The sequence below is a fragment of the Sciurus vulgaris genome (genome assembly GCF_902686455.1).
Source record: "Sciurus vulgaris genome assembly, chromosome: 17".
NCBI classification, from domain to species: Eukaryota; Metazoa; Chordata; class Mammalia; order Rodentia; family Sciuridae; genus Sciurus; species Sciurus vulgaris.
The window spans coordinates 13,389,500-13,403,059 of NC_136478.1; the positions used below are offsets into that span (position 1 = coordinate 13,389,500).

The 13,560-nt window shown below is 44.3% G+C and overlaps 1 protein-coding gene across 2 annotated transcripts; it reads left to right on the forward strand.

Annotated features, from left to right (window-relative positions):
• The first annotated feature begins 410 nt into the window (after window positions 1–410).
• On the forward strand, window positions 411–9,526 carry CHST4 (carbohydrate sulfotransferase 4). Of its 2 annotated transcripts, none has more exons than XM_079119263.1 (2): window positions 411–522; window positions 7,454–9,526. In XM_079119263.1, exon 2 carries the CDS (start codon window positions 7,472–7,474, stop codon window positions 8,657–8,659), a length of 1,188 nt encoding a protein of 395 aa, XP_078975389.1. In that variant the 5' UTR covers window positions 411–522; window positions 7,454–7,471; the 3' UTR covers window positions 8,660–9,526. The 2 variants fall into 2 exon arrangements, with proteins under 2 accessions (XP_078975389.1, XP_078975388.1); XM_079119262.1 differs by lacking the exon at window positions 411–522 and adding an exon at window positions 628–801 and having other exon boundaries at window positions 7,454–9,525.
• The last annotated feature ends 4,034 nt before the right edge of the window (window positions 9,527–13,560 follow it).

Below are 13,560 nucleotides of genomic sequence, written 5' to 3' on the forward strand. Positions count from 1 at the left end.
TTAAAGGGAAAAATTTTTCCCCTTTAGTCCAACCAAATGCCAGCACTTCTATGTCTTTGCAGAATATATTTACTGCCTCTTGTGAGAAGGGTAAAGATGTTGGATATGACACAGAGGCTGAGCAATTTTACCTGTGGGTGGAGAGAGTAAAGAAGCACAACGCAGAAATAACCTTCAAGTTTTCTCCTTAGAGAGAGAGGGAAAAAAAAAAAAGATATGAGTAAGGTATAAGATCTTACGAGCATTTGGCTTATAACTGTTGAGTGATGTCCCTATCAACCGCATCTACTAAGTCTCCAGGAGTCTCACCTTGCACTGAGAGAGCTGACTGACCTTCAGACTGCCTTTGAGCAGTCAACATTCCAGGCAACATCCCAGGCGGGAGAGAGAATGTTTCCTCCTTTTCTCTCCTGGCCCACATGCTGTAGCGTCTCCCCACCCCTTGAGTCTCACTGGTGTTTAAGTTATTAGTGTCACAGCTTCCTGGGAGCCAGTGGTTTCTCCAGCCTGTCTGTCTGTAAGGTGGGTCTCTTTTTTTGTTGTTGTTTCTTCTCCTCCTCCCCCTCCCCCTTCCTCCCCCTCCCCTTCCTCCTCCTCCTCCTTTTCCTCCTCCTCCTCCTCCTCCTCCTTCTTCTTCTTCTTCTTCTGCAGAAGGGAAAGGGCAGTGAAACGGATGGGTATGAAAAATGCCAGGAGGAGGAGGAGAGGACGCTGAGAAGGGATTTGGTGAGTCAGTGAGCAGTGACCAGCCTGGCTGTAGTGAGCGTCTGGAAACAGCGGGAAGCCGAAGCCCTTAGCAAGGTAAGAAGAGAATCACCCCAGGGTTGTGGACCAGAGAATCCCAGACCTCTGGCTGCTGGGCTGGGGATCTGGATGGCTGGCTAGAGGGGCTGGTGAGCGGGAGGGCGAATCTGAATCCTAATCCCGGGGCATCTTCTGAGCTGCCTCTGCCAGCAGCTCTCCCACCCTGACTCACCCCATCCCTAAGGGCCCAAAAGAGCCTAGAACGTGGCTGTTCAGATCCTGGCTCTGGAGCTCAGGTACCTGTGCTTCCCACAGCTCCTCTCCTGCTCTGCTGAGGACGGGAGCGGCATCGGGAGCTGCAGGTTTTTTCCAGCTCAGGTGTGATCACTGAAAACTCTGACCTGAAACCCAAGAGACGGGGGTTTTGATCCAGGCAGAGCTATTATAGCTGGTGAGTCAATCAATCCAAGTTCAGTGTATTTATTCTGAAAAATAAGAAAATGGCTCATCACTGTCCAAAATTTCTAATTGGTTTATTTTCAAGACTAACCCCTCAAAGGACTTTGACCATCATGAAACACCATGCAGTTACAAAATATGATTAAGTTAGAGAGCCAACATATCAGCTAAGATAGAAGGGACCTCTATCTTGAATGGCCTTGAACAAGCTGGAACTTTTAAATGGAATCTGAATGATTTTATATGTGTAATATAAAAATAATGCCTTGTTCAAACTTCCTTGTTGGGTCAATGAGGACACCTCAAACGGTAAATCAGCCTCTACAAATATTTGTACACTCATTCATTGATAGATGTTTCTTGAGCATATACTATGTGACAGGCACTGCCCTTGGTATTATAGACGCAGCACTGACAAGGACCCAAGTTCAGTCCTCCTGGTACTCTCAGTCTGGTTAGAGTTTGCTGTATGGACACCCTTTGCCCCAGAACTTAGCTTCACAGATTTCCCAGGACTACAGGCTATTCGTAAGGTAGGCCTCCCCAGCCCAACTCCGTTCTCCAGCTGTACAAGGTATCTTCTGTCACCCCTAATGTCTGGTTGCAAGGGTGTAATATCCCTAGAGAATATAGGATGATTTTTTTTTTTTTTTTTTTGCGGTACTAGGGATTGAACCCAGGGCCTTGTGCTTGTGAGGCAAACACTCTACCAGCTGAGTTACATCCCCAGGCTGGGAATATAAGTTAGCAATATGCCAAGTGGTTGGAATCCAGGCTTCTGTTTTTGTTTTTTTATTTTTAGTTGTAGATGGACATACCTTTATTTTATTTATTTATTTTTTATGTGGTGCTAAGGATCAAACCCAGTGCCTCACACATGCTAGGCAAGTGCTCTGCCACTGAGCCACAACCCCAACCCCTGGAATCCAGGCTTCGTAAACTGGTATCTTTTTGCTTTTTTCACAGAATTTCTCATTTTGTTTCTGAAGGTCTTTCTAGCGTGGGCCATCTAAACTTCAGCCCTCTGTAACTGGGCTGCTCATCGAGGTTCCTCGTTCTGGTGGCTTCACGGTCACTGTACCTTATAGAGGTTCTCCCTTGTCACTACCCCTATGGTGATATTTTTCAAAATCCTAACATTCTTACTACTCTTCAACTAAAGGCTGTCCACTGTGTTTCGGTTTGATGCCAATCACCCATCACTGGAGCAAGAAGCACTCAAATTATTTGTGGGGTGACAGGATGTGCTGAGTTTGGTGTTTTTGTTTGTTTTCCGTTTGTTTTGCCTTGTCCACCCAGTAACTGAAATGATTAGAACAAGGCAGCTTGTCACCTGAATGGGCCTTTTCTTTTCTTCTTTTTTTTTCCCCCCCTAGCTGTACCCGAGTAAGACCTCTTGGTAATAAAAATTTTCCAAGTTAATTTTATGGCATTTTTCCTTCAGTTTTAATTACTACATGCTCAGTATAGAAATATATTTTTAGAGTGAGGTTAACTGTGCCACCTCACATCAAAACTATGCATCTGATCTTATCAATACCTTGCTACACATCTGAGAAAGTATTGGTTGTGTGTTGATACTCAGCGGAGTCACGGATACTAAAGACTGTCTATATGCATTTTATAAAAGGGTAAGTTTCAGTTTCCTGAAGGAGCCTGCCGGGTGATCAGCTTCTATCAGTGATGATGTCTCCTCCCACACTCATCCACATACGGACTTCTTTCTACCTCCTCGTTCATTTGAAAAGTGTTTAAGGAGCTCCCATCACTTGTCAAATTGTTATAAACCTGTAAGAGAAATAAGGCAGACTTTCCCTTAAATTACTGCAGCTCAGTGGGAAGAGCCTTTCATATACAACTGTTTCCTCCAGACTGGGATGGATGCTAATGGGACATTTGGAAAGAGGAAGGAAAATTTTCTTTCTTTCTTTCTTTTTTTTTTTTTTTTTTTTTTTTTTTGGTACTGGGGATTGAACTCAAGGGCACTTGACCACTGAGCCACATCTCCAGCCCCATTTTGTATTTTATTTAGAGACAGGGTCTCACTGAGTGGCTTAGCGCCTTGTCATTGCTGAGACTAGCTTTGAACTCGAGATCCTCCTGCCTCAGCCTCCGGAGCCGCTGGGATTACAGGCATGCGCCACCGTGCCTGGCTAAGGGAGAACTTTCTTTAGGGAAGAAGGTTGGCAGACTCTCAAAGAATGGTAGTTAAATGTCTCAGGACTCCTACATAACAGGGCAGTTTTGGAAGAACTGAAAGTTGAGTCTGGAGTCTAAGGTATCAAAAAGAAGGGGAGTGGCAGGAAATCAAAGATCAGGCCATCAAGGACCCTGAGTGAAAGATTTGGGGATTTTGATTTAGCCCTACATATGTTGAAAAGTTATTGAAGCATTTTTAAGCAGGGAGTGATACACGTGTGTTTTAGAAATATAGTTTAGGTCAGCAGTGGACAATGGGGGAGAGCCGAGAGGCAGAAGCGGAAGGGGACTATCCACAGCCCTGCTTGAGGTGAGCAGGCTGGGAACTCCGGCAATGAGAGTGCAATTCAAGGGCGCCATTGGAGAGTCTCCTTTTCTCCACTGAGCCTCTCTAAGCACACTGGTGGCCACATTCCCTCACTTCTGCCAGGACCTCAAGAGCATCCACCTCCACTGCTGATGACAGTCTCTGCAGATGTAAGCTTTGCCAGACACACCCCAGAGTGTTCCCTGGTGGTCCGCAGCCCCGCCATGTGTTGTCTGGAGCGGGACTCACAAAGGCTTGTTCTTTCTGACCAGGGAACGTAAAATCAAAGAAAGAAGTTTTAAGGATTTATGCAGGAATTCCTGAGAACCATGGACAACTAAGTCTGAGAAAAACTGGGGACAGAGTCAGAAGGTCCAACTCCAGCTTGGAGAGGGAATAGGCTTGAGGCCAGAGCAGAGGAGGCAGGCAAAGAAGGCACAACGCCACTGAACCCCACGGGGCAGAGTTAGCCTAAAGCTGGAGGGAGGGAGGGTGTACTTTGAAAGGTCTTCTCTCCTAATCTCCAAGAAATATTAGCTTTTTCCTAAAGTGATTATAGGCCTATGTATAAAAGTCTATCAACAGTCTCCCTATAATTGCACACAGGTCAAGTTCTTCGCTCTTATGTTCCTCTCCCTTTTGCACCATTGTTTTCCCTTTGTTCCAAACTGTTTCTCATACTCATGTTCCCTAAGCAGCTCTTCTTTTCAAGTGGCATCTGTCCTGGGTGGGGGATGGAGAGGGCATCCTTTGGCCATTATCTGGCCATTATCAGTAGTGGTCTAGTTTCTAATCATTTCCTCTTGAACCCAAGTTTAAGAACTAGAAGTCTATCTTAGTTGGCCTTCTTCTAATCCACAGGGCCAAGTCTACAAGGCAGGAATTACCACTCATTGACATTTCCCTGGCTGATAGCAAAGTGGTTATTTTGGGGTTTTTTTGTTTTGGCCACAAAAGAAAGATGATCCTCCCTGGATCCTTCTGGCACATCCTGAGGAAAAGCACTGTTGCGATGGATGGAAGAGAAGGGGACTTTCTGCCACTGCCATGAAAGGCCTGGCTTGGATCATTACACAGTTCCCAGAAGGTTGAGGGGACTTCCATGGGAAGCCCTTGAGCTGGCAAAGCATGCTTTACCTCTTCAGGAAGCAAGCTATAAACTCCAGCAGTCACATCTGGGGTTGCCCACTTCCTCCTTGAAATCCATTCTCAAATATCTCTGGAGCCCTGGACAGAGGAAATGGTTCATGAGCAGCAAGAAGGCTGCCTGGGCAACAGATATCAAACTTATCTTTGCATTGACTTAGCATTGACTTAGCACTTCCACCTCTGGGGATTAAGCTTACATACATACGTGTGTAATGACGTGTGAACCTGAAGGTCATTACTGAGGCAGCTGAAATGGTAAAAGACTGCAAAACAAGCCAAAAGTCCGTCAATAAGGAAATGAGTTAAATAAGTCATTGTATGGCCATACAATAGAATTCTGTGTAGCAAAAAGGAACGAGGAGGGCTGGGGTTGTGGCTCAGTGGTGGAACACTTGCCTCGCATGTGTGAGGCACTGGGTTTGATCCTCAGCACCCCATAAAATGAATAAATAAAAGAAAGGTATTATATCCATCTACAACTAAAAACAGCTTTTAAAAAAGGAATGAGGAAATGCCTTATGTACTACAGGGAACACTCCCTGCAAGACAAGTTCATAATTTAAAAAAAAAAAAAGGGGTACAGCATAGTGGAAATAACTTACTATTTTTTGTGTTTTAAAGAGGGAAAAAATTAAGAAAATACATACATTTGAATTTTCTTGGGTATTCATAAAGCAACTGAAATTACACATAAGAAAATAAACCCAGTTGCTATGTTAGGGACAAGTTGAGAAATGGGCAGATGGGGGACAGGTTTTGGAGGTAGATTTTTCACTATATACCACAAGCTATATAAATACTAGTTGTTAGTAAATAGAGAAAAGGTTAGTAATTCAGCGACTAATAAATTATTGTTCTCTTTTGCCTGAAAAAAGCCGTGACCCTGTTAAAAATATGTCATTATCCTTGTTTACAAATAGCTCTAGAGGCTTTCTAAATTGTGACTTCAGACTTCCCCTATAGAAACAACTGCTTGTCAAAAAATTAACCCTTTCTGTCATGTGTGTTAAAGACTGGGTGTGACAGAGCAGGCTGCCGGCTGGTAAGCACTCTCTATCTTTCCTTCCTGCATGCAGAATCTTAGGAATGCCCTATTTTAAATTCTGAGTCTATGGAATGTCCAGGAGAATGATGCTTTTCAAAACAATTTGAACCATGTGACAATTACCTATCAAAAACTTCTTTAAAAACTTGGTGATAAGACTCATTACCAGAAAAATATTAAACCCTATATCCAATTCCAGTTACCATCCAGAAATACAGTTTCTCTTCTTTATAAAAACTAAAAGGGAGATTTTATTGGGTATATGGTGCTAAGAAATTAGCAACTTGCTGCTGGTAATATTTGTACTATGTGTAATAGTTATTTTATCTCTCAATTATTATTTATATCAGGAAGTCACCCAAAATGATCCATAGTCACGTAGGAAAGAGTTAAAATATTCATAGGAGAAAAATTCTGGCAGTCTTTTCATATGAAGCATCCCTGAATATCACAAGAATAAGTTCAGGTTGCCCCCAGTCTATATGAACCTTTGCATAAACTGCAAAATGAAAATCCTTTCTTTAAATATTTTATATCTAGCAACTGGAAAACCACCCTATAATACTTACCTTGTTGGACCAAGATACTTTATTATCATCTACAGAATTTTTAAAATAAATATCTAAATCCTTGCTGAGACGGCATTCCCTAGGGTTGTGCAACGCACTACCTACTGAGCAGCCCTGGACAGGTTGTGTCAAGTGGCCAAGTGTTCCACAAGTGGCAGCACAGCCATAAAGTGGCATAACGGCCATAAGGATCACTAGTAGAGCTCAGTGTTGCTTGGCACACTTTCAGATTCAGCTGGTAAGGAGACAACAGTGCAACTGAAATCAATGCAGGCTGTCTACTGCCTATGCAGACCCAACAGCACTGAATCAGTTTCCCCATGTCCTTAGTTCCACAGGATGAGGCAAAATCAGATGGGACCCCATGACAGATATCGTGGGCATTTGGTTCTGCCACTGAGGATACAGGCTTTTATAGCCTGCAGCTTCATCCTTCAAGGGACTGAAGTGGCAAGTCCTGTGCTTAATGAAAAATGGGGGAGGAGATGACAAAAGACCTTATGGCAATCTCCCTCAAGCTGAGTGAGTGGCTTGAGAAATGTCCTCAGGATATTTCTTGCTGGGTGGCTCCTGTCCTTGAGCTTCAGAAGAATCACAAGGCATTCAACCAAGGCTTGGGTTAGATTAAAATTAAGCTTTGCCTCCATGGCCTATGTGAGGTCTTACATTCCACCACGGCACCACGATGGGGTCATTCTCTATGTTGATTAAACATGGCTGAGTTCAGGTATCCTTGGTAATCCAAGAAAGACAAGGAGGAGGAATCAAAGACCCTAAAGTACATAGAACTCATTGACACACCAGCTTCAAGGAACAGGAACTGATCTGGACAGGGATTTGTGCAATTGTGCACAAATGTCCTAGCTTTCCACATTGTTGCTTGGAAGGGGTCAGGGAGAAGGTAGCTTTGGCTAGCAAGAGAATGGAAGGCAAGCACCAAAACAGCAGCCTGACTCAGTCCCTTCTGCTTGTCCCTTCAAGGTCATCTACTTCAGCACAATGATACTGCCTAAAAAAATGAGGCTCCTGCTGTTCCTGGTTTCCCAGATGGCTGTCTTTGCTCTCTTCTTCCACATGTATGAGCACAGCTCCCTGTTTAGAAAGGAGGAGCCCAAGCCTGTGCATGTGCTGGTCCTGTCTTCCTGGCGCTCTGGCTCTTCTTTTGTGGGGCAGCTTTTTGGGCAGCACCCAGATGTCTTCTACCTAATGGAGCCTGCCTGGCATGTGTGGATGACCTTCACCGAGAGCACTGCCTGGGGGCTGCACATGGCCGTGAGGGATCTACTGCGCTCTGTCTTCCTGTGTGACATGAGTGTCTTTGATGCCTACATGAAACCAGGTCCCCGCAAACAGTCCAGTCTCTTCCAGTGGGAACAGAGCCGGGCCCTGTGCTCCCCACCTGCCTGTGACTTCTTCCCTCGGGAGGAGATCACCTTCCATACTCACTGCAAGATTCTGTGCAACAAACAGCCCTTCAACCTGGTGGAAAAGGCCTGCCGCTCCTACAGCCACGTGGTACTCAAGGAGGTGCGCTTCTTCAACCTGCGGCCCCTCTACCCACTGCTGATAGACCCTTCCCTCAACCTGCACATCGTGCACCTGGTCCGGGATCCCCGGGCGGTGTTCCGTTCCCGAGAACACACCACAGCAGAACTCATGATTGACAGTCATATTGTGATGGGACAGAACTTGAAAAACCTCAAAAAGGAAGACCACCCATACTACACAATGCAAATCATCTGCAGAAGCCAACTGGACATATACAGGGCCATCCAGTCCTTGCCCAAAGCCCTGCAGCAGCGCTACTTGCTCATACGCTATGAGGACCTGGTCCGCGCCCCACTGGCTGAGACTTCCCGGATGTATGAATATGTGGGGTTAAAATTCTTGCCCCATCTCCAGAATTGGGTGCATAACATCACCCAGGGTAAGGGCATGGGGGAGCATGCCTTCCACACAAATGCCAGGAATGCCCTCAATGTTTCCCAGGCTTGGCGCTGGTCCTTGCCTTATGAAAAGGTTTCCCGACTTCAAGAAGTCTGTGGCGATACCATGGATGTGCTGGGCTACCTCCAGGTCAGATCCAAACAAGAGCAGAGCAACCTTTCCCTGGACCTTCTATCTACCTGGAAACCCTCTGAGCGAGTCTACCAGAGTGAAGAAGGCTCTGTCCCCACCTGGTCCTAGCCTCAGCCACATTCTCTGAATGCTTCTGAGCCATAACTGTGTCTCTGTAATTGTGCACATTGAGTGAGTTGTGCCCACACATGCCTCAGTGGAGGAATCTTTGTGCCAATTCTCCTGTCTAGAAAAGAGACTCAGGGACTTTATATGAGCAGCATATTCTGCCAATGAAACAGAGGATTCCTCTCTTCTCTCCTTGATCTTCCTATCTATGAATACCTCAGAGACTTGGTGGCCTGGAGGCCTATTAGACACCAAACAGTATCAGTGGAATAAATCGATAAACCTCCCTGTTCACATCTTACCCACTGGAAAAGGGGAGAGAAAATAAAAACCAGGGAAGTGGTTCTTCCACCAAAGAGTTCAGAAACACATTCCACAGACATGAAGTTCTCGGGGGCCTCAAAGAGGGAAGTGGGAACAAAGTTGGATGCTTACTTGTGGGTTTGGCGGGAACAACTAGAGGTGGTCACAAACACTAAACAGACTCTCTGCAGAACAGGGCAAGTTCTTAAGTTCAGTGGGTAGCTAGCTCTATTTGGATGTCATTTTCCCTCAGCATTTTCCTATCACATGGAAGACTTTGATCTGTGAAGCTGCCATTCATTAATACTAAAATTCCAAAATAAGATTCTGTTTGGAATCTTCCCTTTCTACTAGTAGTAAATGCTCATCCTTACAGGAGCTTAATCTAAGAACATAACCATCTTTATAGATTTTTATGCTTTTGTTATTATCTATCAACCATGTATATAAAAAATTGCTACAATAATATTCGGTGTCAGATAATGAACTAGCCCTTTCTTGTGTAAGGCATAAGTTATAATAAAGCCATATGCATCAATCTAGGATCTGAGCAAATAATTCTTTTACTCTGGTCCTTCAGCCAGAAGACCTCAGTCTTATTATGTGCTTCACCTGGTTCTAGTATTCATCTCCCCTAATAAGAAAGTTACTTCTCCCAGTAATTTGCAAATATGCCCAGACTAGTTGTGCATCAGAAACACCTGTTACACATGCATGTTGCTGTGCCTTATCTCAGATACGCTGCGACTGCAATCTCCTAGTGTGGAGGCTGGGTTTCTGGATGTTCATCAAGCTGACCTGGTGACTCTTCCATGGCCAGCTAGGCACCAGACACACTGCACTGGGCAGAGGCACTGTTTGCCTTCTTGCTCCAAGACAGGTGACTTGAGTACATGCTGAGCGTGTATGCCATTTACGTCTGCTGCCAGTGCTGTCTTGGGTTGGAAAGAATGGGGGAACCGTTCACATAGGTCTAGAACTCCACAGACCTCTGAGCCCTGACTTCCTTAATGTCTTACTTTGTCTGAACCTGAGACATTCTGTCATTTCATCTTTCCTTTTGTTTCCAACTTCCTTTTCTTGAACACTGGGGATTGAACCCAGATAATCTATCACTGCTACCACTGAGCTACACTCCCAGCCCTTTAAAAACATTTTTTGAGAAAGGGTCTTGGTAAGTTGTCTAGGCTGGCCTGAAACGTGTGATCCTCCTGCCTCAGCCTCCCAAGTAGCTGGGATTATAGGTGTGCACCACTGCACCCAACTTATTTTCACCTTCTGACATGTTTCTCACTACACAAAGTTTCCTCAGTGTCAGAACTGAATTTCCCCATTCAGTTGTGCTTAGGGGTGCCCGAGTGGCTCATCATCTAAGATACTCGAGCAGTTACTTTTGTCAGCTGGATTGGTTGAGGTTAGTATGTATGTGACTTTAAAGGAGTGAATTTATTCTAATGTCCAAACCCAAGCCACTCTGGGAACTCCTCAAGAGTATAGAGCTCCCAGGAAAGTGCTTGCCTCTTCCAACCCTCCAACAGTGCAACTCTTCCTAAAGGTTGAACATATGGCCAGGCAGCAGATGTGAACAGAAAACAGTGGGCCAGTAAGGGAACAGACTGTAGTAGACTCCCCATCTCTGATTTTCTCTCTGAAAGTCCAGTCCCTGCCAAATTGTTTTAAAGGTAGAAACTTCCTTGGGAACCATTTCTATGCAATGCTAAAGTGCAGAGCTCTCTGCTTGCCCTCTCCAAAAGGATCCCCCCATCCTGAGACAAGGAAAGATACTAGCCATATGGGAGTCTCAGAGTCTTATTCAAGATCCACTTTAACACAGCTTTAAATTTCCTATATTCCAAGTAGTAGATGTCCTTTAAGGTTCAGACATCTAGGCACAGATGTAGATCATTTCCATCACTGCAAAAATTCTATGGGACAGTTCTAGTCTAAATCCATTTTTGTGTGCAACATTCTATCTCACCTCCAAAAGTTTAAACAATATATAATACATATATATGATATCACAGTTTTACATATGATAAAACTGTGTGTAATGTAAAGTCATGCTCTGCGATCTCTTTAAATTCTGACCCAGTGTTGAAAAAGACTTTGGTGCTCAGTGGGACAATCTCCCATGATGTCTTCCGGTGGCTGGCACTGCGACTCAGAGGTGAGGGAGCAATGCACTCGGTTGTGTGGTGTGGGGCGAGTGTGGGACTGAACACTGGTGAAGAGTTTAGGGGATAATATCCTCCAGGTTTATCCCTTCTAACTTTGAGGCCTCTGAACTGTCCCAAACCCCAGCAATAGAGAGGCTCTTCTTTGCCTTCTTGGACTACTTAGCTCTAAAGATGAGTTTAAACCTAGATATGGGAAGAACCAGATCTGAATTTTTCATGTCCAGTGTTTCAGGTTTAGGGAGTGAGCGCTCTCAAATATGAAGTAAAACTAATGGCCGGGAATGCCTGACTGCAGGAGAGCCATCTACATCTTTGTAAAAAGCCAAACTGACAACTATCCCTAGTCCTATAGTTTCAGGGTCAGATGGGAGAACAGGGTCCCAAAACTTCAAAGTAATTTTGTGGAGAGTGAGAAAGTCATCGTTTGAGACAGAGGGGCCTTGACTCTAGCATTTCTTTTCTTTTCTTTCTTTCTTTTTTTTTTTTGGTTGCCCCAGAGAGTGCACCGTTCCTGGAAGCACTGCAGTACCAGGTCGTAATGCATCTGCATTTCTACCTGTAATTACTATGTGGCTCCCTTTCTCAATATAATGAGGGCAACTGGTAAATTCTTAGTCTATTTTAATTAAAATTATATTCTTCTTAAACACATGAATAATAGTCATAGATATGGAGAGGTATAATTGACTAAGTTTTGTACAAAAAAATATAACCTTGTATTGTCTGTAAATTTCTCTCTAAAATTGCTTACAATTTACTACGTGATTTAAATCTAAGCCTAAAAAATTAATTTCACTGGCTATGTCTGTTATCATGACTCTACTGAATTACTTTTAATTCACGAAGCAAAGTTTAAAAAACGGACATACAAGAGTGACACAGGCCACTTGACAGTAAGTCTCTGACAGTCACTAGTCTGGGATCCCCAAGACACCAGCCCTTCTGTTGACCCTCCTGACTGACCCCCATGCTATGTTCCTCTTCTGTACAAATATCCCTGGTCATTCAGAGTAAAGTTATCTTTTCAGAAGAATACTGAGGAAAAGTGGAACCAATAACCAGAGCATGGAGATAGTGTTCTGCTATCATGTATCTTCATGTCAAGGAATGTTCTGCTCTATGTCAAGGAATGTTCTAGGTGCTGTGGCTACAGCAGTGAACACAGCAGGAAAAGCCCCTCTTTTCATATGACAGACATTTTCATCTGTTGGAGGGCAAGGGCACAAACAAAAAGTACTAAGTGGAAGCTAAGTACTATGCTAAGTACTCTCGGGATGGCTAAAGCAGGGTAAAGAGCTAGAGAATGAAGAAGGGTGCTGCTTTACAGACACATAAGAGATGTCATCCCTGAAGGAAGGATGCTTGAGCAGGGACCCTCCAGAAGTAGAGGAGCGTGCCCCAGCAAATGCCAGTGTCAAAACAGACAAAAACCATTAGGTTCTCATGACAAGCTATTGTGTGCTCAGTACTATGATGGTCTGTGAAGGACAATGTATAGACATTACAGGAAGGATAGCAGGACAAAGATGTCATGCACTCATGAGGGCTTGGGCACTAACTGTGCCACCTGGGTGACTGCTGTTACCAGCCAGGTGACCTCAGGCAAGTCTCCATGTCTCAGTTCCTCAACTGCAGGGTGAGTAGAATAAAATGGCACTGATTCACCAGAGTTGCTGGGAAGACGAATAGTTAACATGTGGAACATCCTCAGCAAGCACTCACGCAGTGATCATGTGAATGTTGTGGTAACAACACTGTCGTCCACCATTTCTGATCATACGGTATCCTGGTTAAGACCATGCTTAACAGCAGATCTCAAACCCTTTGTGGCAATTTCTGATCATACCAATATGATGAGGAGACTGATACTTTTTCACCTTCTGGGTTCTTTATATCAGTGGCTCTCAATCAGAGGGGACTTTATCCCCAGGGGACATTTGGCAACGTCTTCAGACTATTTTTATTATCTTATTTTTAACTGGCATGTAATTATTGTAGTTATTTACTTAAAGGCATTTTTTGGTTATTGTAATTGGTTGGGGTGAGGTGCTGATAAACATCCTACAAGGACAATAGAGTTCCCACAACAACAACAAAAACAAAATGTGGTCCAAATAATAGTGTAGCTGTTGGGAAACCCAACTCTGTATTAAGCAAGGACAAAGACAAAAAGCTGATGATTTGAGTGAATTTCTTTTCCATTTCATTCACTCTTGTTCAAATGGATGTGCTACCAACCCTAATGTCCTGACTGGAAAGATGGTGTAACCAAGGCATCTTTGGTACCCGCTCTTTTGGTAGCCACCTCAAAAGTAAAGTGGCAGAGTAGGCCTCACAAAATCACAAAGCCGCCTCACAGGAGATGGAGAAGAGCCTGAGGAGAGAAAGTGAAGTGCAGCCAGGCTTCCGGGGACCAGTCAC

Coding starts and splice junctions, on each gene's coding strand:
- CHST4 (XM_079119263.1), top strand. CDS start 7,472: ATGATACTGCCTAAAAAAATGAGGCTCCTGCTGTTCCTGGTTTCCCAG.